The sequence below is a fragment of the Peromyscus maniculatus genome, chromosome 13 (genome assembly GCF_049852395.1).
Source record: "Peromyscus maniculatus bairdii isolate BWxNUB_F1_BW_parent chromosome 13, HU_Pman_BW_mat_3.1, whole genome shotgun sequence".
Classification (NCBI taxonomy): domain Eukaryota; kingdom Metazoa; phylum Chordata; class Mammalia; order Rodentia; family Cricetidae; genus Peromyscus; species Peromyscus maniculatus.
Genome location: NC_134864.1, coordinates 10,144,514 through 10,169,796, shown reverse-complemented (window position 1 = coordinate 10,169,796; position 25,283 = coordinate 10,144,514). Strand labels below are relative to the sequence as shown.

Here is a 25,283-nt window from a genome sequence, read left to right as displayed (position 1 = left end):
CAAGACTGACTTAGCTGGGCATGTCTGACCTCAGGCCACCAGGCCCCACAGGCCACAAGGCCCCAGGTCACAGCCTTCTCCCTCTCCCCAGGCTCTCTTTAAAGGTGCTATTTCAGAAAACAGGAGTTGGCAGGAAAAGAGAGGTTGCAGCTATCACAGCTTCTGGTCCTATAGACGGACAACTGGTGTCTGGAGGATTTAAGTTCTTCACCAGTGGCATCAGCGCTAGGGCAGCATCTTTGCTTGAGACAATGGTGTCCCTGTCCCTTGTCCCTGTCTAACTGAAAGTGCCCATATTGAGAGCTGCTGCACATAGTTCAAGAGTCTGTGGGTTCTGCTGTGCTATCCTTTGTAGTTGTTACCCATCCATCACCTGTCATACAGGTTCTGGGAAACATGCACATCTCCTCTCCTCCACTATCTGAAACAGTGCACCCAGTTGGTCCCCCCGACAGGGTAGATGGACATGTTCTTGAGCATGGAGAGGAGTGCTGTTTGCAGAGCTGGCCAAGACATTGTCTCCTGATCTCTGAGCTCATTTATAAATGTCTGATGGACCATTCTGTTCTCTGGGGAAGACCTGTCCCTGGAAAGAAGCCAGAGAGAGCCACTGTGTAGCTCTTTCCACAAGACATCTGCCCCTGGCCAGGGGAGGATAGGCCCAGTCTATGGTGACCATCTAGACAAAGATGTTTCTTTTGCATATTCCTTTGTATCCTTGTTGTTACTCACCTGCTGGTTCAGTCGGTGCTTGTTGAGCCTCTGACACACCTGGCCGTGTGCTCTGCCAGGACCCCCTCCCCCATTTCCCCAGGGTCAGGCCTGTTCTCTCCTGGACAATGTCTGCCTGTGGATGTGCTATGTTCTACATATGTTCGTCTTTGGGCATGCTGTGTGTTTCTTGTTTCTAGAGCTTCTTGACTCTGTGGATACTGTCATTTTTCTACATTTATATCTTCCTAGAAGAGGTTTTCTGAGTGGTAGCCGGCTTTGTGGCTCAGGCCTGACCATGCTTCCCTTTGCATGCAGGTTTAGACTTCTGTGTGGTATCTGAGTGTCTGGGCAGAGGTTTTGTTTTCGTGTTTTGGCCTAGTTGATTGACTGAGCATGTCCTAGAGAGAGCATGGTCCTAGACAGTGAGCCTTCCTGGTGATTTGACACAAGACAAGTGTGCTGCCTGTGCTAAGATAGAACTTTGGAGAACCATGAATAGCCAGTCTAAGGACCAGTGTTTCTGCTACCACTGCACGTCAGCCAGTCTGTGCTCAACAGAGGAGGAAGTCCAGCTGAGGGCTAGTTCTGCAGGATTGATGTAGCTGCGCACGATATGTGTTGGTGGTTCTGGGCTTCTGACTTGTGTTCTTTTCCCACCCTAGATGTTCAGCACCTGCTTGTAGCTTGACCAGGAGCCAGAAGTGCGAATTCAGTGGCCAGCATGGGGCTGGCGACACACCAAAGAACATGGGAACATTAGTGAGAAGACAGGCTAGACAAACTTCAGTGGTTTGAAGAAGGGAAGGCCTATCTTTATTCTTGGCTGCTCAAGAAAAATTTCAAACAGAAGTAAATGAAAGGGGTGTGATCCCTGCTTCCCTCTGTTTAAGGCCCTGGGATTCTCTGCCATGCCCACTTCATACACCCTGCCTTACTTATGTCCCAGGCATTTCTGGCAAATTCCAGATGCCATCACACTCCCATGTGCACTTAACAGTTTTCGAATCTTCAGTGTGAAAGCGGTTCAGACTCATAGACACTACACTTCAGATATTGAGGACCAGTGTTCCACTGTGGCCCTGCAGTCTGGTTCTCTCTCAGTTTGGGGCCATGGCAGTGAGCCAACTCCCACTCAGCTCCAAGATCACAGTGGGCAGCTGCCTCTGTCATGCACTGAGGTTAAGGTGTTCCGTAGGTGAGAGCTGCCCATAAGCCAGGAGTGTCCATCATCGAGCAGGTGTTTCCAACAGCCAAACTCCATCGTCACTGGTGTTCTGTTTTAATAGCTGTCTCCCCCACCCCCCACCCCCACCCCCGCTTCTTTGGTTACTTGTTCAAAACAGGATGAAAAAAAAAAAAATCCCTGACTGGTCTCCTCCCCCTCCCCCCCCCTTTCCCACTGTGGCTGGAGCTAGTTGTGATTCTTAGGGGGAAAACAGCAAGAACACCTCATAGGTTATCCTTGACATTTTAAATGTCTGCCTGATTACCCCAAAGGAAAAATAGTGCTTAGAGAAAGAGATTCTTTCTTCCATTTTCATTTTCTCTAATAAATACACATAAACTATGTTGGGCATGCCTGAGGAATTCACGACACTTACTCATTAAAGTTTAATTCCTATTAATGGGCAGATGCGAGCTTTATTATAGAACTTTGGTATTTCTCAATAACCTGTGTGGCAAGAAAAAGCAGAACTTAATGGATTGGGGCACTCAAGGCTATTAGTGAAATTCACACAGGGAGGAGCCGGGTTTATTGAAAGCTGAGCCTGGTGTAAGCTGGGTGTGCAATACTCCCTTGCCTGGAAGGGGTTGTGGAGTAAAGGGACATGGGGGCTGGGAGTGCTCAGCGGAGGAGAGTGGTGGGGTATGGGAGTGCTGGGTAATCCGGTAGCTGACCACTTCTGTCTCTGAGCCATTCATGGCAGGCTTGTATAAGGTAACTGCAGTAGGATCCCACCAATGGTCACATGGGTCAGGGCCAGGGGACAGTGGCCTTACCATGAACCAAGGGGATGGGTGCGCTGGACACTGTATCCAAACAAATCCAGTAAAGCCACACTGAATACACACAGGGAGTAGAGTGGTCTGTGACTGCACACTGAGCTGCTGGGTGAGGAAGCAGTGAGCAGTGCCCATACTGCAGAGGCCACAGGCTGCTGTTCTCAGGGCCAGGACTCCTAGAAGGGGGTGGGGACTTCTTTCACTTCTACTCAGACAAACAGTAAGCCGTTTATGTTCATTCTCTGTTCAATACATCATTTTTCATGATTGTTAATTTTTTTGTCCTAGCCTGTAAGAGCTAAACTTTTTTTAAAATTTATTTTTATTACATTGTTATATATTTACTTTGAGTGTGCATGCATTTGTGTGTGTTTTGTGTTTGTGTGTGCCACAACATGTGTATACAGATCAGAGGACAGTTTTTGGGAATCAACTCTTTTCCCACCATCTGGGTTCCAAAGATTGAGCTTAAATCAGGCTTCGGGTCAGGCCCTTTTGCCTGAACCATCATGCTGGCCCTAACCTATTTAAAAAAACGTTTCCCCCGTTACCTAGTTTAATAAGACACACATACACCAATATCCTTAACTCAGGAATTCCTCGTTTCTCATTAAGTCAGATTTTACTTCAGCATCAGCATTTCTGTATCCTGCAGCCTCCCGTCCCAGAGTATGCTGCAGTTTCTCTCAGAGCCACATGGTTCCGATTGTAAAGTGACGTTGGGTGCTCCCTTCTTTCTGTCCCTTGTGCAGTGCCCTCTCACCTCTCACGAAGAACTCGGTGGCTGGAATAGATGATAGAAGTGGGCCTGAGAGGAGTGGGATCATCTCCTCTCTGTGTATGGCAAGAGCTGAGCTCTCTAGGGGTTGGGCTAGCACAACGAGGAAGACAGGAAATGTCTTCAACCAGATCTCTGAGACAGAGCTATCAGTACCCTGCTTTGGAGATGAATAGGAGCGTGGAATGGAGCCTCTGGAGCCCAAGATTGTGTGTACATGGCAGAGCCAGGCCTGGAACCGTGTGTGGGTACCTTTCAAGGTCCTTCATAACTGTCCAAGCCCTTGCTACCATGGAGGCAACATCCAACCTGGCCCTGCACTTGTACCCGTGTGCCTAACTTCTTAGTGCCTGACGTGCAGTCGGTGCTCCCTGTCTGTCATCTCACATCATCTTGAGATGCAGGCAGGGAAGAAAGTACATGGAACTTTTCATGGATGACCTGGACTTCGTGACGTTTCCTAGAGGACAGAATGGATAAGGGATCAAAGCTGTATCTTAACAGTGGGGAAATGTGCGTCAATCATGTGGGTGGTCAGCGCTCACACAGGCAGTTGGTGCTCTATGTCTATTTAGCCTGATTTTCTGTTGCTGTAACAGAATACTCCAGACTTGAGTAATTTATATAAAAGGCTGTGGCAAAGCCCAGACACTGGCATCTGGCCATTCTCTGCTAAAGGTATGGCGCTCCAAATAACATGGTGGAAGTTAGATGTGTAAGCATGACAGGTGAGCCAGGCTGTCTTTAGAGCAGTCATGTGTGCACTGATTAATCTGGCTCTGTAAGAAAGAAGCCGTTCCTCCAGAGTAGCACTGATTCTTCCCATTGAGCCAGTCACCTCTTCAGTGCCTTCCACCACACAGCACTGCTACCTTGGAAATGAGGTTTCAACTTGTATTTTGGTGGACACACCATATTTGTGCTGTAGAAGTGCCCTTGATTGTGATGTGACAGGAATAGCCGGTCATTCATTGTCTTCCTCTCAAGTGTGCTCATGAGGATGGGGGAGGGGCATGACCTGACCAGTCCTGCTTAACACTGCCAGGGGTATCAGAACCAAGGAACCTGAGGAGATCTAACCTGAGTTTCAGGAGCAGCTGTTGGCATAAACCATCTTAAACTAGGTGCTAGCGAGGAGGTGGGGCAGGATACACTGAGAATCTGGCTGCCTCTAACTTCCTGGAGCCCACAACTCCAGGAAGATTGCTTTTAAAAAGTTGTTAAAAGTGGACTGGAAGACTGGATACTATCCATGCAGATTTGAATTATCATAGCTGCCACTTATCCATAGGTTCCCTATTAACGGTATATCTGAAAAAACATCTTCAGTAGAAAGAGAACGTACCATTCATCATTATAAACACCTCAGCTTTTCCTGTATCAAACAGTCTCCTACCAAGTAATCAATTGATACATTGATTTCCTCTTATGATTGTGACAGTGGGTTGAAGTGTGACACTAAGCCTGAGAAGAATTGGGAGACTTGACTCCAGAGTGGATTTCAGACCCCACTCTTAACTTCTTACTGTCTCTGACCTCGACCAACTTGACCACGTCTTTTTCCCAAGGGAAACAACTTGGTGGCATTTGAGAAAAAGAAGATCATATTTCCAGGTGGAAGGAGGAGTTTCTCAGTGGTCTGGATTGATGCAGAAAAGTTAAATGCATTAAGCAAACATACCTGATTAGAGATCTGTCTTGGCAAACCAGAAATGCCAGGCAGCTTCCTCAGTATGGTAAAAAATTACCAGTCAGAAACCTACAGCAGGTGCCATGCTTCTTGCCAAAACAACATTGCCGGGAAGACTAGACAGGGCAGGAGCCCTTGGCCACTGTCCTTGTGCTGTTAGCCCCAGCCCAGTGCTGTAAGAAAAAGCAGGACTGCCACTTTCAGCGTGGAGAGCTTGAGAGAGGCTGTGGACAGATGAGCGGAAGGGTCAGAGTTGAACAAGATCCAAAGATGCCCATTGCCCGTATGTATCAGCAAACTAAAATAGAAACTTAAAATGCTTTAACCATTTATTTAAAACCTTTATGTTTTAGTAACATTTTTAATATTGTAATGAAAATATCAGAAGTCCAAGTAGTTCGCGAGTTTAACACTGAATACTTTAAAGCATCGCTGAGAGACTTAATAGGGTCACAGGCGCAACCAGGCTGTGGTTCTCCTCTGTGTGTGGGAGAGGTGGGGGATTATTCAGAAACAGATTCCTGTGAGTGTGATGGTGCAGGGGCCACCATTACTCTGGCTGCTTCTGGAGAAGAATGTTGGGCCCTGCTTTGCTGAGTGTGAAGAACTGTACAGAACTACTGTGGCCAGAAAGATGTGATACTGGGCACAGGACCAGCAAGCTGGCTGAGTATTGAGATGCCAGCTGCAACACAGCAGTCTACTGACTGATGGTAAAAGATCGGACCTCTTGGCTGTTCTCATGAGAAAACCAGCCAACCAGCCAACCAACCAACCAACCAGAAGCAAAGCATTGTACTTCATGCCATGTGTAATGCACCCTGCACAGGACGCAGTATGGCTTACTGTGAACAGTTGAATGAAAGTTCATGAAGGAACCCAAAGGAGGAGAGCCTCTACCACCCTTGAGCCGAGCTCTGCAAGTGGCTTCAGGAGGCTCAGCTCCCTAGAGTTGATGTGTGTTTGCAGATGACCCTCTTTTCAGAATTACTCCTTACCTTGGAGGCCAGCATGTCATATACAGTAGTGCTGAATATCTGTCCATGATGGGTTTTCAGCGGTCTGAGATTGGTTTTCAAAGATGTGAAGATGCATGGATAGGGATCTGGATACCATTTTTAGAGTCAGCAGTCTCCCCAGTAAAAGAAGAACAGGATAGTACTTTGGTGCCCGATCCTGCCACTCGACCCTTGAAGTCCTTGGGGTTTCGTGAGCAACAGAATGTCTTTGGGTCTTCATTCATATCAGTTTAGTCTAATGAGATGGCTTGGAGTCTGGTCACTAGAAAGACAAAGATTCCAGGGTTGGAGCTGCCAGCCCTACCCACTGATCTGATTTATAAAGATGGAGGTAGGAGGACTAGAGATCGGCTCATAAAATCTTTTGACTGGTGAAGTTGACCTGTTGCCAGGTCAGTGAGCCAGGAAGAGGATGAATGCTCACTGTTCTAATTTCATTTCTGTTGCTGTGACAAACAAGCGGACTGAAAGCAATTCTTGGGAGGATTTATTTGGCTTACACTTGCATCAGTGAGGGGAAGTCAAGGCAGGAATTTAAACAGTTAATCAGAGCACAACGGCAGTCCAGAGCAGAGAGGAATAAGTGCATCTTGGTGGCTTTCTTCACTCCTGCACAGTTCAGGGCCCAGCCGTGAAATGGTGCTGCCTACATTCAGGGTGGGTCTTCCTTCATCAGTTAACAATCAAAACAGTTCCTGATGGACATCCCCACAGGCCCACCTGATCTAGATCATTCTTCATAAAGACCTTCTATCTATGTGAGTATAGATCATCAAGCTGACAGTTAAAACTAATCTCACAACCACCCCGACTCTAAGGGGACTTTGGGGATCATGTGCATTTTCATTGTGCATTCATTTTATCCTTAGTAGTAAACCTGGGTACAAAGACAGTTGTCCCTTATTCATGAGGTTATGTTTCAAGATGCTGAGTGAATGCCAGAACCACAGAGGGTACTGACTCCTGCAAGTGCTGTTTCTTCTGTGCATGTGTACCAAGTAATGTTGAATTCATAAATCGGGCACATCAAGAGAGTAATAGCCACTCAGGAGGCAGAGCCAGGTGGATCTCTGTAAGTTCAAGGCCAGCCTGGTCCACAGAGCGAGATCCAGGACAGGTATCAAAACTATACAGAGAAACCCTGTCTTGAAAAGTCCCCCCCCCAGAGAGAGAGAGAGAGAGAGAGAAACAGCTAATAATATATCTAATAGAACACACATAACAGAGTGTTCATGTAAGTTCTCTGTGTGTGATTTCTTTCAAAACTGTCCTGTGTACTACTTGCCTTCTTATGATAATGGTGAGATGGACTGAGTGGCCTTTGCAGCTTCTCCTTGGTGTACCTGAATTGCTCACATGACTGCTCTTGTGTTTTATGGCTGCTGGTAAATAAAACAAGAGCTACATGAATGCTAGTTTTGTAGTACCATGACAGTTGGCTTGGTAGATAAGAGAAGTGGCTGCTAAGTAGTTGAGTAAAAGGTAGGTGGCACATCCCCAGTATGGATATGCTGGGCAAAGTTTGGCTCACATCTTGGGCAAGATGGGTCCAAAGAACTCAAATTTTCATCTGGTATTCAGAATGACATGCAATTTAAGACATAAATTGTTTGTTTGTTTGTTTTAGAACAAGCTATTCTATTATTATTATTATTATTATTATTATTATTATTATTATTATTATATTTTAGACCTGAAGTCGCCCCACTCTCTGGAGTTGGATCAATGTGAACAATAGGTAGTGTCAGAGTTGAATCAGAAAGTGTCACTCAACGGGTGGCAGAATCAGTGGGTGTCAGGGTACAACATATGCTATTCTAGGAAAGGCTGGAACATGTCAAGCTTAAGGTCTGACTTATATGGAGAATCCATGTTTGCTTATCATTGTATTGTTGCCCAAGGTGAGACAGGTAATTTGTATACATGGTAAACATTATCCTGAAGGCTAAGAGACAGATACCAGTTAAAAACCAAGAGATCCTGTATATGGACCAAGATTCAGTCACACTACACATTGATGAAAATACAAAGGCACACAGAGAGACTTTGTGTAACTTACACTGTGCACCAGCTACTTCAAAATGTAAAGTTTCTTGTGGGAGTATAGTAGGTACTATTATGTGCCTTCTAGAGTCATTGGGCCTTCAGAGCCCAGGGCAGACACCATCTCAAGCCCATACTCCAGAAACGGGCTCCACACCTGATGGCATACTGTGCCAGGGTTGGAGTGCTCTGAACTAGCTAACTACTAAACCTGGCATTTTCCCAGATGGACGTGTAAGGTGGATGTTGTGGAATATTATTTTAAGGTGTGTTACTTTTGTTCATTTTGCATTTGTTTAACTCTGTGAAGCTGTGTTACTGTGCCTGTGTAAAACACCTGATGGTTTAATGAACTGGCCGATAGCAAGGCAGGAGAAAGGATAGGCAGGGCTGGCAGCCAGAGAGAATATATAGAAGTAGAAATCTGGGAGGAGAAGAGGAAGAAGTAGCCAGAGAAGGAGGAGGACTCCAGGGTCCAGCCACCCAGCTACACAGTGAGCCATGGAGAAAGAGTAGGATTTACAGAAGTAAGAGAACGGGAAAAGCCCAGAGGCAAAAGGTAGACGGGATAATTTAAGAAAAGCTGGCTAGAAACTAAGGCAAGCTAAGGCCGGGCATTCATAAGTAAGAATAAGCCTCTGTGTATTTGGGAGCTGGGTGGCGACCTCCCAAAAGAGCAAAACAACAACAACAAACAACAACAACAACAACAACAGGTGGGAATGGTGGAGACTGGTGGAAGCCTTCTGTTGATGCACTGGCAGCAGGGACAGAAAGAACACTGAGGGATCCCCAGAGCAAGGCAGGCTGTAGTTCCTCTGCACTTAGCTATTGGAAGCCTGCAGCCAGCCTAGGTGCCTTTTGGATTTCTGGGAAGTATTCATGGTGAATTTAAAATGTTTAAACACACACACACACACACACACACACACACACACACACACACACACACACACACACACACACACCTACCTACCTACCTATCCCTTTTGAAGCATTTTATTGCTTTCTACAATGGACTCTTATTTCTTTGCAGGAAAGAAAGGCGTAGGAAGTATTTTCTGCCCCTTGAGGTTTCTTGTTGAGTAGTCATTAAGGTTCAAGGAGACTGTTGTTGGCTTTACAATCCTGTGGTCAGGGCGTCTCAGATGGCCGTGCTCTTGAGAAAGCCTTCAGTCTGTAAGTGGCAGGTGATTGTTTGGGACTAGTGGTTGGCTGCCTATAAGGTGTGACAGTGACTTCTCAGTCTTCCTTCTCATCCCTGGAGCGTGGACTACGGTATCCCAGATAGGCTCAGTGGGCTTCTTCTATTATGAAATGCTAAAGTTGCTGGACCTCGATTCTGAGTGGTGCTGAGGAGCAGTCCCACTCTGTCTCTCGTGTGATTCAGATGACCTCCTGCATGTGCCATCTCTTCTGTGGAAGGGCATACTTTGGATCTCCTGGGCCGAGGCTTCTGTCTTCAGAGTTGGAATTCCTCTGAGGACACACAGATTGGCTCCTCTGCTCAACCTAATCTGTTATCTGTTTGTGTTCTGCTTTGAAACCCTGTCTGTGGGAGCCGCATGACTGCCCTGTCATGGGTGACTGCTGATGCCGGTCTGCAATGGTATGCATGTCACTGCGGAACATCTAATACCACTTGTCACAAGCTGATTTTAAAGGGAAAGTCTGGTTCTGTGGAGTTGTGTGGGTCTTCTTCCCTTCATGTTTGGGGAACACAGAGATACCAGGAGGTCTACATCCATCTTGTGCCAGGCTTTGATGGTGGGTAGGTTCCAGTCTTCTTCTTGCCTCAAGTCAGAATAGCCAGATTGGTTCCTGAATGTGATCTAAAAATAGATTTCAAAGAAATGATTGTGTAATCTCTGTAAGGCCACTGGTGCTGGCAAGGCATTCGTTCCCCAGGGCTGCTTGGAGTACCCCAGCACCCTGTTTCCCTTCTGTCCACCTCACGTGTCCCAGCTGCTTTGTTTGTGTCCAAGTCCAGAAGAGGGGGAGCTCTTTATCTTAATGCTTATGGTCTCTGCAGAAAAGCCCACTTCTGATAAGCCCAGTCTGGGCTAAATATAAGTGAGCCATGCTAGCTCAACCAGATGCCCTCAGGCGGGAATCCCAGTTCACCATATCTCAACTGGGGGCTGTTTTGATTATTCTACAAAGAGTCTTTCATTTTCTCTGGCAAGTAAAAATAATCAGTGCTGGAATTGAAACTGTCCTCTAAAAGAAGGTGGGTGGGGTGGGCTGGGCTGGGGTGGGGTGGGGTGGGGGTGCACATGCTTTCCAGTACCATTTGTTGCCGAAAACTTGCTGCTCAACTCACCATTTCTCAAGCCAGTGTCTCCTCTCCTCAGATGGACTTTCTGGCCGAGACCAGCCGGTGGAGCTGCTGAATCCTGCCCGGGTGAACCACATGTCCAGCGCGGGTAAGTCAACCCACTTGCCTGGGCTTTGAAGGAGGGACACGGTGAGAGGCGCAGGGCACTTTAGAAGTGGAAGTAAGTGTGATAGAGCCAGTGCGCCGGGCTTGGTGCCTGCCCAGATGACATTTCCGCTGGGGGCCTGTGCTCTGTCTTTCCATTCCCACCTACCACACCATTGGCTTCACCCGAAGTAGTTCATGGAGATGGCCAGCTTTTAAAGTTGAACTTTTGGAGAGGTTTTGACTTTCACTTTCTCTCAAGTTCAGTTTGCTCGAGTCATTTTGTCTAACACTGTCATAGTTTAGGCTTTTTGAGATAGTTTCCTAGTACTTCCCAGTGTGGAGTGAGATAAGAATGTCTCACATGCCCTGATGGGCTATGGAAAAAAATGGTAAATAAACAGTTTCTGAGAAAACCAGAAAGCTTTGTGTTAGCTTTTCTGCCATGCTCTTGGAGAGCCCGTCGCTCGGTGTGGGGCAGGCTGTGGCTCACAGTGCTGCCTTGTGACCTGCCTTCAGTCTGCTGCTGTCTGCGGCTGTGAGTCCCGCTGCTGAATACCTGGGTTTTGTTACTCACTCCTCAGACATGAATGATAATGCTTCCCTATGGAGTTCTCACTAAGCTCAGATATCTGTTAGCTTTTTAGTAGTTCTTCAATAAATGCCGTCTCTTAATGGCACACTGACTGGTACTGAAGATGGCGTGGGATGTAGCTCTGATGTGCCAGCTCAAGAACCAAGTGTTTCCTGTGCCCGTTATCCTCATTTTCTTTCTCTGCTCCAGGGATGGTGTGTCAGCAAGGATTACCCGCATGACACTCACACTCCTCTTACCTCTGTCGCCAGGCTCCTTTGTTTCCTAGCACGTGTGGCACATTTTTGCAGTACTGAAGGTCAGAGTGTTCGCAGCATGAGTTTAGGCCTGTATAGAAGAAGTGCTGTGAGTAGGCAGAGAAAGGCATGTATCCACAGGGTGTGTGGAACATCTCATGGAGCCTACATGTAGCATAGAGGACATGCTTTCAACTCCATTTTGGTCACTGCAAACAAGTATCAGATGCCTCACAGAAATAATAAGCTTGGGCTACAAAGACTTTGAAAATTGGTGTGAAGTATCTTTCATGTTGCATTTTTATACTACGGAACAGAAACAGTAAGTGTGTTTTGTGTCATCAGCTTATGCTGTATTCCTGACAGTTGAGTAACCTTGCCTATTTTCTGACATGCCATGAGAGTGTGTCCCATGTAAGCAAACTGCCTTTCACTGGAGTCGGAAGAGTGCCCAGGCGCCCAGGCAATCCTTCTCATTGCCAATCACATCTCACTTCTGGACCATTCCTTGCCCTGCATTCATGAGCATAAGATAATTCTGGTGATGACAAACCAGCCTTGCTACTTGGTAGCAAGAATTATTAGTACTAGAAGCTGCCCTAACATTTTCTTTGGCTCTACCTGCTCCCTTGGTGCAGTGCTGAGGAGTATGCAAATTGGAGTTTTTCTTGGGAGTTTAAGACTTACTCTCTCAAAGAACTCCCAAAGACAGCCTACCCAGGCCTCCCTGTTCTCCCAGCTCAAATAATCCTGCTCTGCTCTTTGCTTTTGCTTTCCACTACTGGGGCAGTCTCCCAGGGGCTCCATGTGTTCAGGTCCCATTTCTTTCCCTCTTTCATTCTGCTCTGGGCTCAGTATTGAAGGAAGTAGAAAAGGACCCGTCCTGAGCCTACCCAAGACACCACCATCTCGTGGCCATGTTGCAGTGTGGTTTCTTTGTTCGTCGGTCTGGCCTGCCCCTCGTCTCTGGGTTTTACTGCCTTCTATCCTATCCCAGAGGCTTTGGGGGGTGTCGCTAGCAGGAAGTGTTGCAAACGAAGCAAACCGGCGACCCTGGGAAGTCCAGTGGAAAGGCTAGGATGGAAAGTCTTGAGGGCTCTTGGTAGATGGAATCAACAAGGGCAAGGGTAAAGGGGAGGCGCCCAGCAGGGGTCCGGGGTGCTGGGTGACCCAGTATGGAGTGGGGTACTTGGCAGTATCTCTTCTGCCTGCCAACCCTTCACTACAACCTTGTGCTCACCCAGTGGGGGAGTGACTGGTTGGATGTGAGTGTTTGGCTGGAACAGAGGGCAGAAGCAGGTGGCCCAGTCAGGTTGGTAAAGAGCTTGAGGTAGGGGATGCCATCTCCATCTCATTAAGGCCTCCTGAGCATTGTGAGCAGCCTGAGCTGTGTCTTACTCCCTTTCTCCGGCATCTCTAGCCACGCCCCTTCCTTCATGTTTCCAGATGACTGTGTCTGTTGACTGAGAGGAGAGCCCTGTGGGTCATCATGGCCCTGGTACCTCCAGTTTGCCCTCCGAGAACCCATTCCTTTCCTGTAGATTCCCTGCTCTGTGCCTGTGTGCACTCTCCCCACGCCACTTCCTTTTGTTGATTTGGATGTCTTCGTTCGTCTTGGATTAAACATTCCACTCATTTATTTTGGTTTTTCCTTTTTGATAAGAGAGTTTAGGTCATACCCTTCTCTCTGGGTAGAAATGAGATGGCTTTTGATAAGTTCTAATTTGTGGTGTTTAATTTGTAAAATGTGTTACATCAACACTCTGTAAAACATGTTTTTCAAGAGAGTTACTTTCAGATTTCTTCTATGGTTCTTTAAAAAAAATGATACTTAGGTATTTTTAAAATCTGAAAGTAGGAGTTTTCCAGTAGACCTTTGCCAGGATCCTAGCTTGCTGTTGCATGTTAGAAGTTATTGACCCTTTGGATTTGGGGAGACTCCAGTGTGTCACTTGTGTAGAATTGAAGCAGAGGTCAGAGGTACTGAGTGCCATGGGAAGTAACAAGACAGTGAGGAAGACGGACTCTGGAGGGCTGTCCAGGAAGCCATAGACTAGCTTATCCACTCCCTCACTCACTCCTGCAGGTTGGAGTTGCTTGTAGCCAGCTGTCCTTAGCTTTTGGGGCATGTGCATGGGCGACTCCAACAGAGATCCCTGTTTCTGTGGCACTGGGCTGTGCCTAGAGGAAGGGACAGTCAAATCAGAGTGATCATGGGGCAGGAGAAGGGGACAGGACCTTACTGAGGGCAGGGTGGAGTTTTCTTGAGAAGCTGACATGATTTCAGCAACACTGGAAACTGGTCCGGCATCGAGGGATACACCTGAGGGATATTGGTGGCTGGGAGGTGCCAGCTTTGGCAGATACCCTAGTTCCAGCTAGCAGGCAGAAGAGGCAGGGCAGGGAAGTGCTGGCCATGTTACGGCACCATTACTAGTCAGTTGCCAATATCCTGGGCAGTTAGCTTTTAGGTCGAGGAGAGAGACTCCCGCAAGTTGTGGGCAGTAATATAATTAGTAATTAGATGGAGAAGCACAGTGACTTTGAGTGCAAGCTTGCGAGGTTTCCTGGACAGGTAGCAAGTGTGAGAGAGAGCGTTCAGACAGCACAGAAGTGAGCCTTGGGGGCCAATAGGGTGTCACTCAAGGCTACCGCAGAGCCTCTGTCCCAGTGGAGTCTGCAGAAGCCGTCCCGAAGAGGTGGCAGCACATCGTGTTGCCGATTTGCCAGAGACTGTGCCGCAGGACTGGCTTGATCCCAGAGAGTGGGTGTCCACATGTGAGGAACTGGGTGCCGTAGGTTTCCGGAGGACTTGTTCAGGGCCCTGCTCTGGTAGCTCAGTAGAAGTGATGACACTGCTGACAGCTGTTCCCTTGTCACAACGTGTCCTTCGTCTGAGTGCCATGTGCTCTCTGCAGTTTCAGTCTTGCAGGAAGTACTCAGTAGGTACAGGTTAGGAAATAGACCGGCACGCCAAGTAACTTCCCCAAGGTTACGCATTTATCTGCTGGCTGACTCACAGCAAGCGCCCATGAGATTCTGCTGGATGCCAACATCTGAACCACCAACACACACCAGATTTCCAGCTGCTTTTTGGACTGTTTCTATCCCTAGGAATCCAGGAAGCCCTTGAAGAATGCTACGTTCCTCTTCGGCCATCTAAAGTCAGGTGAGGTCAGATTGATTTTAGAAAGCTCAGGTTGAATGCCCCTGCTGCCTTGGAGGGAGGGAGGGAGGGAGGGAGCTGGAGGAGTCCCACTACCCCAGCAGTGCAGCTTCCTTCCAGTTCGCCCTGTTCCCGCCTTCCACCAAGTTCAAGAAACATCTATTTTTATATATTTCTGCTGTTTGTGTTGGGTAAGAGTGGTTCCTACTGTGGCCCAGCTGTTAGATGAAATATATAACCAAGTGTTTGGAGGTTGCTAAGAAGGAAATTCTGAAATTCTGTGTTCTTATGTAATAGTGACCTTATGTAACTAGAATGGCAAAGACAATGCAGATTTGGTACCCTTCCCAGACCACTAGGACTATTTTTAATTTTCCAGTAATACACTTGCACCCATTGAGTCTAGGGTAATGAGATTGCTTTCAAAGGTGGCTTGAGGTGTACGCTTCTACGCGCTGGTCCAGCACTTTTTGGGGAGGAACTTCATACAGGGCCCTGGCTAGACCAACTTTAACACTTACGGGCGAGGGCTAAGTTGGCTGCCGATTGTCCACCTGTAAGAGCATGGCTCTGGCCAGGGATGTATTCAACAGTAAAATGCTAGTTTGGATGTTTCTGTGCAATTCTTAGAATTCCTTCCTGATAACACTTGGTTTATAACATCATTACAGCAAAGTCTCCAGGGCATGGTTCTGCCCGTTTGTTATGTCTGGAGATTCTGCTTGTCTTTGGTAGCAGCACTCACACATGCAGTGTGGGGCACATTCACTGTTCTGGTGGGTAAGCCTGCTGTACAGTTTTCAGGAAGTGCATGCCTTCGTGTGCTTCTCCAGTCCCAGCACCCACTGCACCAGGCTTGAGCTTTAGTTCTTGTTATATGTGCTTGCAAGTCTTCTGCATGCGTATGATAGGTTTTTCTTCTTGGTGGGTAGAGAATGAATTTGGAATATTAAAAGGATTTTTTCTAGAGAACTTTGAGGGTAGTTCTGAAATAGGCAGCAGGAGAAATCTAACCCTGACTTCACTGATTAGCAGAGCAGCCATCTTCAGGTGGACCTTTGCTCTTGCAGCCAGTGTAGAGGACTTTATGCCTGCAAAGCACTGCCTAGGCTGTGGGAGGCTCTAGTCTCCAAATAAAATCAACCTCAGGAATGCAAGAGAGGTGCAGTGAGCTGAGCAGGTGTGCCTTCCGTGTAGCATCGTGCTGCCCCTCACACCCGAGGCAGGTGTGGCACTAGGCGCGCCTCAAACAGCTGCTTCTCCTCTCCCGGGAGAGGAGAACTGTGGTCTGCCCCAGTCAGATTTGGGACACTCTTGTGAGTAAAGCCTTCTATGTTGTTGACAAAGATCCTTGAAAGTGATTTGTAAAGACAGTTTGTTCCTTAGATGTCTTCAACATCATCAGGACTAAATTTATGCTTGTTTGGTAAGAGTCTTGAAAAACAATGCACCAGACTAGGTGTCCCTATCAAAATGCCACTGTCTGTAGCAATTCTGGCTGGCACGAGGGCACTTAAGAGGACTGACAGATGTGGAAGTGACCGCTCTTCTGCGTGAAGGGCTTCTGTGTCCTGTTGTCAACATGCAGGGAGACGTAGTTGGAGGTGGAAGAGGGTACACAGAAGGACGGGAACAACCTTCCCCGTCCGCCATGCTCTGGTCAGCCAAAGGAGCCCCACAGTGCCTCCCATGTGCTTGCCTTTTGCTGTTGTTACTGTTGAGCGCTTTCTTGGAACAAGCAGATCCCTGTAGTTTGGTTGGTGGAAGCTGTCACAGTTCCTAGGGCTTTCCTGTGAACTCTTTTCCTGGTACCTGGGACCCTTCTGCTCAGTTCCTTTCCTCCCTAATTGCATGGAAGAACTTAGTGGTGTCTCTGTGACCTCCCTTTTATTCTTACCGCTTTGTCCCCTTGAGTTCTGTTCTTGTTTAGATAATTGTGGTTATTATTACTACTGCTGCTACCATTATTCAAGTGTATAAGACTGGGAATTGTTTTCTGTGCTCAACTTTAGACAGTTTCTAAGATGATGATTATTGTTTCTTACTTGTTTTTGGTTTTCAAGACAGGACTTCTGTGTAACAGCTGTGGCTGTCCTGGAACTCACTGTGTAGAGCAGGCTGGCCTGGTCCTCCTGCCTCTGCCCCCTGAGTGCTGGGTGACATCACCACCCAGAATTTATAAGATTTTTTTATGTGTGTTATGTTTATTATTTTATAGCTGTTCACATATATTCAGACTATCAGAATATAACTGTTATGAGAGGATTCCTGTTTCTGTAGTTTGAACCAAGCTCTGTATGTTTGGAAGTTGGCTGTTTTTTGTTTTTGTTTTTTTCCCCCCTGAAGTTCATTTTTGTCAGTGCATCATGGGAAGGCAAAAATAAACTGACATAGAACTGGAAGCATGGGTGTGACCACAGTATTTGCTCTGCTATTAAATTCATGGCACCAATCCTTTGTGAACCCGCTTATCCCAAGTCAAGGGCAAGTTCTCATCTGCTGATACTATTTCTGGCCGTCCATTCCTGCTCTTCTGCATTCTGTGTCCTCTCATATTTCCTCTAAGCTGTGTACATTTGCACCAGTTACAACTTCTTTGTAAAGTGTGCACGTCACACACACACGGACGGGCCTGAGGCTTGTTGGTTTTCATCCGGACCCAGCCTTGAAAATGACTGTTCTGGACTTAGTTGGGGGGATACGAGTCTTCTACCCCTTTCTTCTTGTTCTCTCTACTTCCTCTCTGGCAGCCTCCTATGTCTGGCTTTTGAGGGTCCACAGAGAGTGACATGGAGATTTCAGTCACATCCTCAACCTGTAAGCCTTGTCACTTGCCACTCCTTCTCTAGGTTCAGACCCAGGCAGAGCCCTGGCTTCTCTTGTGAAGGCTTCAGTGTGCTGTTTCAGGTCAGCACCCTGCAGCACCAAGTCTAGAAGCTCTCAGGAAGGAAAACTACTTCCCATTAGAGGGAGCAGGAGGACGGAGGTAGAGCTGATGGTGGCTAGCTAGCACCCTTGCAGCCAGCCCTCTGCCTGGCCAGCCGCTTATTACCTTAGAATCCTGTGGCTGGCTGTGTCTCCTCACATGATATCTTGTCCTCCTGTCCTCAGAGTGCCATTTAGGGACAGCTGGGGTCAGTGCCACCAGCCAGTCCTTTACTCAAAGCAGTTCCTTATGTGTGGTGAGCTAAGGCCCTCCGCTGTCCAGGAGGCTGGGAGGCCAAGACCCTTTGAACTTGTCACCCCAGTTTAAGTTACAGGTTACTAGAACTCCTGGTATCTCATAACTTCAAAAGATGCCCGTTCTCAATCAGCTCTGGCCATTCCCTTATGAAGACGTGGATGGAGCTGCAGATTGACGCTTGTGTGGATCAGGTAGCCAGACTGCTTCCGTACATGCCCTCCCTGGCTCTTAGAGCTTGCTCCAGTGTCTCTGAGCAGTTCGCACACTGCAGGGCCGCTCCGAGTTCCCGGCACCAGGCCGAGGAGGGCCGGCAGCGCCAAACAGCAGTCTACCCCAGCGCCTTTGTCAGTGACAGCGTTGCTGGTGCCTCTGCTTGTTTCAGCTTTATTGCCCCCTTATTTGTTTGTTTGTTTGTTTGTTTGTTTTCAAGACGCTCTGTAGCCCAGGCTGGCCTCAGTCTCACAGAGATCTGCCAGCCTCTGCCTCCCAGGTCCTGGGATTAAATCAAGGTGTGCACCACTACCACCTGGCGCCCTTCAATTTCTATAGGAAGTCCTTGAGGAGGTCTGAAGCTGTGGAGTCTGGGGACTACATCCCAGGGCTTGACTACACCTGCCTGACATGTCTGTGTTAGCAGAGGGGAGAGTGAATCCCTGTCTGGATGTTCTGTTTTATTTTTAAAATTGAGTGCGGATGATTTAACATTCTTTGTGATGCTGGGAACCTCAGGCCTCCCGGATGGTGGGGGAACCTGTAGCACTAAACTGCACTGCGGCCTGCTGCTGGGAGTTTAATCCCGTCTTTCCAGCATTAGTTGCTGAGTAACTGCGGTCTTGCTTCAGAGAACTCCTCAGCCAATTGGAGCTGGTGGGGGACTCCAGCTGGCAGTTCAGCACAGTGAGAGGGGACATAGGGACAGGAAGGCATGGCATGGTCCAGTGCTGATTTGTTGGCTTTTCTCTCACTTCAGGATGCAGTCATCAGTGTGTATTCCATTCCTGTACCTTTGCTTACTAAGCCTGGCAAGGAGACTTGTAGCAGCTTGGGCCATTTTCCTAGGGTTACTATTGCTGTGTTGAAATACTATGAACAAAAGCAAGTTGTGTGTGTGTGTGGGGGGGGGGTATTTCACTCACATCAAAAAGTCCATCATCAAAAGCAGTGAGGGTAAGAACTCAAGCGGTGCCAGAACCTGGAGACAGGAGCTGGTGCAGAGGCTATGAGGGGGTGCTGCTTACTGCCTCCCTGCCCCCCAAGCTTGCTCAGCCTGCTTTCTTATAGAACCCAGGACCATAACCCAGAGATGATACCAGCCACAACTGGATGGGCCTTTCCTGTCAAACACTAATTAAGAAAATGCTCTACAGCAGTGGTTCTCCACCTTCCTCATGCTGCGCCCCTTTAATACAGTTCCTCATGGTGTGATGGCCCCCGCCATAACATTATTTTCATTGCTACTTCACAACTGCAATTTTGCTGCTGTTAGGAATCATAATGTAAATATTTGTTTTCTGATGATCTTAGGTGATCCCTTGTGAAAGGATCATTTGACCCCCAGGTTAAGAATTCTTGCTTTACAGGCTTGCCTACATCCCAGTGTTTTGGAGTCATTCTCTTAATTGGGTTCCCTCCCTCAGGTGACACAAGCCAATGTCACATTGACATAAAATTAGCCAGTACAGCCATCTTGGACCACACGGTGTAGTAGGACTTTCCTCTAAGAAGCATGGGGAAGGGCCCTCCTGAAGATACAGAGGACTATCTCCAGTGTTCTGACCTGAGTTGTATTGTTTGGTGATTTTGACTGTGAGAGCCAGAGTTCTGTGTTTATACCAAATAGGATAAAATAAGTTCATTTATAGCTTTCAGAAGTTTTTACTCAAGTTAATTTCTAATAGGTTGGTTTTAAAATGAAATTATATACATGTGCCGAAACTCAGTAAACTGCACATCGAACATAGGTAGATTTGTTTTAAGCAGGTTATATATATATATAGTAAGACTGTAAAAGAATAAATTGGTGTAATCCACCTGATATAGAGTATAGAGCAAAAACAAATGTAAATGTATTTTCTATGAGAAAGTGTTTTTAAATAAAGCTGGAAGATTGCATGTGAGAATGCTAGATGTTAACTTGCAAGACTGATCCCACTGTCCCTACCTCTTAAAGCAGTCCCCTACCCCATGGTCCCTTTGCTTCTGCAAAACCCTGAGGCCACTTCTCAGCTAAAGCATTGGGTCCTAGAAACAAAACTAGGTTCTCTAAGAGAGAACAACTGCTTTCTGGAAGACTCTCCATCCCATGATAGCAGCTCAGTGCTTCTGCAGCACTTGGTATGGTCAGAAGGTGTAGCTGTGAAACCAGATGGGCATGGGCTGATGCCCAAGTCTGGAATCACCAAACTGCCAGTGGTGGTTAGGCCTGTGGGTCCTCCTTTCATCTTTGAGGGTCTTCTGCCTTACAAAATTTGCTCTTATGCTCAGGACAGTCCTTTGTGAAGGGCTAGTGTCCTGGCTAGCTTGTTGTCAACTTGACACAAGTTAGAGTTATTTGGAAAGAGGGACTCTTAGTTGAGAAAATGCCTCCATAAGATTGGCCTGTAAGCAGATCTGTAATGTGTTTTCTTAGTGATTGATGGGGGAGTGCCCAGTTCACTGTGAGTGGTGCTACCCCTGAGCAGGAGGTGGTCCTGGGTTGTATAAGAAAGCAGACTGAGCAAGCCAGAGGGAACAAGCCAGTAAGGAGCACGTCTCCGTAGCCTCTACATCAGTTCCTGCCATGACTTCTGGGTGATGGACTATAAGCTGTATGATGAAGAAATACGTTGCTTTTGGTCATGGTGTTTTATCACAGCATTAGAAACCCTAACTTAAGACAGCTGGCTTGGCATGTGTCAGGAGTCTTCTGAGGCTGGCCTGCTCATCAGATCTACTATACTGGTTTAATTTTTCATGGTAAGAAGCTCCTTCTACATCTTGAGTTCATTCCAGAAATATGAGGATGTTCAATAACATTGTCTGAAAGTCATCAGTTTTTCCTTCACTTTGAGTCTTGGTACATGTAGGATTCGTTGTGATCTAAAGCGTGAGTCGAGACAGTTGTGCTCCTATCCACAGAAATAGCCCTCTGTGACAGCATGCTCAGTAAGTGTTGCCGTTTGCACAGCCATCTCCAGAGGTTCCTGTCTGTCCCTGGGAGTATGTCTCCTGCTTTCCTCAAACCAAAAGCCGTGTTTGCTGAGACTTTGTGAACGATGCTCTTCCTAGCCCTGTCCATGCAGGCAGTTCCAGTGCAGACTCCAGGGGCAAACTGGCTAATGTCATTGGAGAATTTCGTGGCCCAGCCCGGAATCTTTCTGTCTTTCTCACAGTGCCTTTGTATGGTTCTGTAATGAGGTTTTCCACGCCCTGGTAGGGTGCACTAGGGCTCCTCACACTGTGTTTGTTTGAAGAGTGTTATTTAAATGAATGATCACTTGGTTGGAACTTTTCCGGGAATGCCATGGGAATGATTTTTATGGCAAGATTTTGAAATACTGTCTCAGATTATGGTGATAGTATAGAATTATTTTGCTCCCCACCTTTTTCTTGTCTATCAACCTTGGAATGTTATGTTTTCTAGAAATGTGCCTATTTTACACCTGCTCTAAAGTGAATTGGTTTAAATCGCTGCCATATCTGAAGTAACTGGTCTTTTTTTTTTTTTTAGCTTTTAATATTTTTATGTATGTATATCTGTAAATAAAGATGTTCGTGCAGTGTCTGAGATGGAACCTGAGCCCCAGCATGTGACATGTGCTCACTCACTGCCACATGCCCTGGCTTGTCTCTTAGTTTTTAATTTGTGACTTTTTTTTATTTTCTGAATCCCTGTTATTAGAAGTTTGTCATCTTCTTAGTCATTTCAAAGAATCCATTGTTCTTTGTTTTCTAATTTGATGTGTGAGCATGCAATGAATGTTTCTCTCTTCATTCATATATTTATCTTACTTGTTTTTGCATTTGTTCTGATATTGTTTAATTTCTTAATGATAGGTCTAACTTATAAATCTGTATTCTTATTGTCAGAGATGGTGTTCCTGCTTTGCTCATTATTCCCCAAGAAATATCGTCTTTTTGTTTTTTTAAGTGTGTGTGTGTGTGTGCGCACGCGCATACACATGACATACTTGTGGAAGTCAGAAAACACCATGTGGAGTTCATTCTTTTTTTCCACTGTGTGGCTCCAGGAATCAAACTCAGGTCACCAGGTTGTCAGCAAGTGCCTTTCACCACTGAGCTCTATCTTTTTCTCACATGCACACCTGCTTGCTTGTTTGTTTGTTAGCAGAATCTTGTGATGTAGCTGGTCTGGAACTTGATCTGTAGACAAGGCTAGCCTTAACTCAGTCATTCTCCTACTTCTGCCCACACAGTGCTAGATGTGCCACCATGGCCACCAGCACAGGGGTCTTATGGTTCTAATGCAGGTGTGACACCATTGGTACCGTTTGTTTTGTTTTGTTTTAAATGTCCCTGGGGGTATCTGTAAGAGTTTGAGTTTGCTGTTTGCCTCAGGGTCCAGGTAGATGGCTGGTACATACCACAAATTCTGGTCAGTCCATAGGCTTCTCCTCCCTACCTCATTTTATTCTGTGGTCTTGAGATTTATCTGCAGGAAGTGGCTGGTCTTGTAGTGGAATTTTGTGTTCCAGACTTTGCTTGTGTTCAGCCCTGTCATTTGAAGGGTCTTTGTTTCCTGTTGCCTGTCTTTGGTAGTTGCACCTAGAAACTTGATAGGATCGAGACTGTCTGCGGTAAACTTACTAGATTTAACTGTGTGCTTCTGCCCAGAGGTGGCCAGGTGTGCCTTTCTGAAGTCTGGAGAAGAAGGCCATCTTTCCACTTAGATCTCCCCTGGTGGCTCTCATCCTACCCCACTCTACGCCCTGTCTCCTTGCTTTCCAGCAGTCAGTTGTGCAGCAGCAGTCGTCCCATGGGACCCCAGCTGTGCTGGTGTTTCAGAATTTCCCTCCTCACCTCTGCCTGACTCACGCTTTTCATAGGCCTCCTGCTGCCGCCAGGCGTAATGCCTCCGGATATCTCCTGACCGAGGGAACATGTCCTGTTTGTTAGCTTGTTTCTTAGAGCCACCTGTACATTACCTTGTTCACACTTGAGAGCCCATAGCTCCATCGTTGGGGCCTCCATGTCTTACAGCTTCCTGGCTTCAGGCTACACATGTCAGTGCTGCTTCTGTGCTAGCCTCTGCTGCACCTCTAGTGTAGCAGCTGGTCTCCTTGGTCCCCAGAGGGGAGCTGTGTTCTGGCTCCTGTTTCCATGACCCCTCTGTAAGAAGAGCTCACTTCATACACAGGCGGGGTGGGTCTCTGGCCTTGATTTTTGGGGCTCTGGTTTCCTTGTGACACTGTCTTAATGTATTACACTTTTCCACTTGGTTGTGTTTTCTCTGTCTGTAGGTGTGTATCTTCCACTTTGGAAAGTTTTAGCTGTTGATTTTTTTAAAATCTTGCTTCTCAAGAGTTCTGGCAGATCCAGACTCTGACTCTGGAACCTGAATCCTAGGACTGAGACATATGTTGGCATGCCTCTTCCTGCCATGTGGGATGGCCAGGCAGGGAGACTGAGTGTACAGGGAAGTGAGTGGGTGGACGAGAAAGGAGAGCCGCTCCATGTCCCCAGGCTGTGGAGTCTTGGGTGTGCTGTGGGAAACTGGAACTCCCAAGAAGCTTTGGGCTTCTGAGATTAGAGGACGGCTTGCCAAGACTTCCCCAGAGCACTTAGGGCCTTCCTTGGGGGCTGCAGAGGAGACTTGGCTGAGTCTGTCCCAGAAAGCAAGGGCTGATACTCAGCATGTCACAGTTCCTAGCTGTTGAGAGAAAAGCCAGCTCCCTCATGGTGGGCCTAGGTAGTCCTCAGCCCCCTTGTGAGCATGCATCCAGCATCACAGCGTTGTTCTTCCCCAGACAGGAGTTCTAAGGGCAGCAATGTTGGCTGATTTCTTTGATCAGCAGGTGCCAAGAACCTTCTGGTCACTGTCTTATTCCAGCTATCTGCCCAAAGTCTTCACTCTGTTCTAGAGCCTTTCACAGTCTGGTACCTTCCAGTGGAAATTGATGCATTCAGTTTCCTGTTTTCTCGAGTTTCAGGCTGAGTTCCCACTGGGCTGTGTTTGGGGTGTAGGACCCTCTGCTTGAACTCAACGAGCACACAACATATTGGCTAGAGGCTGTGGATTGTTCTACAGAGCTGGTTTCGTTTTTTGTGGCCTCAGCAAGTCCCAGCCTCACAGAAGCTGCTTTATTAGACCATGGCTTCTGGCTCAGCCAGGAATGTGAAGGTAGCCTTGATTCTGCTTCTCTTCCCCTCCTTCTCCTACACTACAGAGAGCATTTCATTTCCCACCAGGGGTGGGGGTTTTGGACTGTATCAGTCTCTCTGACCTCAGACACCTAACCAGGGATTGTAGACTTAGGGCAAGGAAGCCCTTCTTCACCTCTGTAGTGTTTCTGATGCCTGATGAAACTGGAGGGCCCAAGTTCTCCTTACATGAGGTAGGCTGATGAAAAAATTTGCTTCTATGTCCCCTGGCTCTTGGCTACCCCTCACCTGTGTGCCCAGTATATATCATGTACAAGCAAAGAAACCTGGCTTAAGGCCAACTGTCTGAGGTGGTCTAGGTAAGGATAGGGTTGTTCCATCCAGGGGTTTGGTGTGTGGTCCTGAGACATAGAGGTGACATGACATGAATTTGGGTCTCCATCTTGAGGGACTCATCATTCTGCAGCTGTCTGGGGTCTCTTGAGATTGGACTGCCTCTGGGAGTCCAGAACATCTCTGCTGTCTTTTCTTTTCTTTCCTCTATTTATGCCTGGGATTCAGGCAGCCACCACCATACCTATTAAAGAAAGCAGTCCTTAGATATTCAGCCCCTTGTGTTAGCAAACCTCAGGCTGTTCAAGTTAAAAGCAGCATTAAGGCCAAAGGACACATACTGTTGGTAACTAGAAGACAGAAAAGACACCCAAAGCATGGTCACTCATTGTGTGTACCAGTCAGACTGCCTGGCTTCTGGATAGTATGTGAATGGAAGGTTCCAGTGTGCCTTTGCCTATTAATTCCTGACCCTGTGTCAGCCTAAGATGGATTATTAAAAAGGAGGTGGGGAATTCTTTCCAGATCTGTCTGTTTCTATGTTCTCTGTTTCAGGAGGGCTGCCTATGGGGCATGCTTTCTGGGCCCTGGATGTTGTCTTGGGCCTTCTCTCAGACAGCTCACTGCGCTGCCTGGAGAGCTGGCTGCCCCGGCTGGGCATGGTGTGAGCCGAACAGTTCCAGCCCTCCTACCTGCATGAGCACCACTAGATCTAGCTGGACGGCAGCTGGCTGTCCTGCAGGCTGTGTGGGCTGCCCTGCCCCTGTTCTTGTCAGAA

At 47.3% G+C, this 25,283-nt stretch overlaps 1 protein-coding gene across 33 annotated transcripts in view; it reads left to right on the top strand.

Moving 5' to 3' along the window:
- Positions 1-25,283, top strand: part of Hdac4 (histone deacetylase 4) — a 262,371-nt gene that overhangs the window by 117,571 nt on the left and 119,517 nt on the right. For 30 of the 33 annotated variants that reach the window (XM_042259861.2, XM_042259865.2, XM_042259864.2 and 27 more), the window contains one exon: positions 10,603-10,674. The exons of 1 other annotated variant lie outside the window; for it this stretch is intronic. In XM_042259861.2, coding sequence (XP_042115795.1) covers positions 10,603-10,674 — 72 coding nt within the window. Of the gene's footprint in view, positions 1-10,041; positions 10,479-10,602; positions 10,675-13,184; positions 14,671-25,283 lie in introns of those variants that run through there. 2 more of the 33 variants (XM_042259866.2, XM_076549625.1) reach the window with 2 other exon arrangements.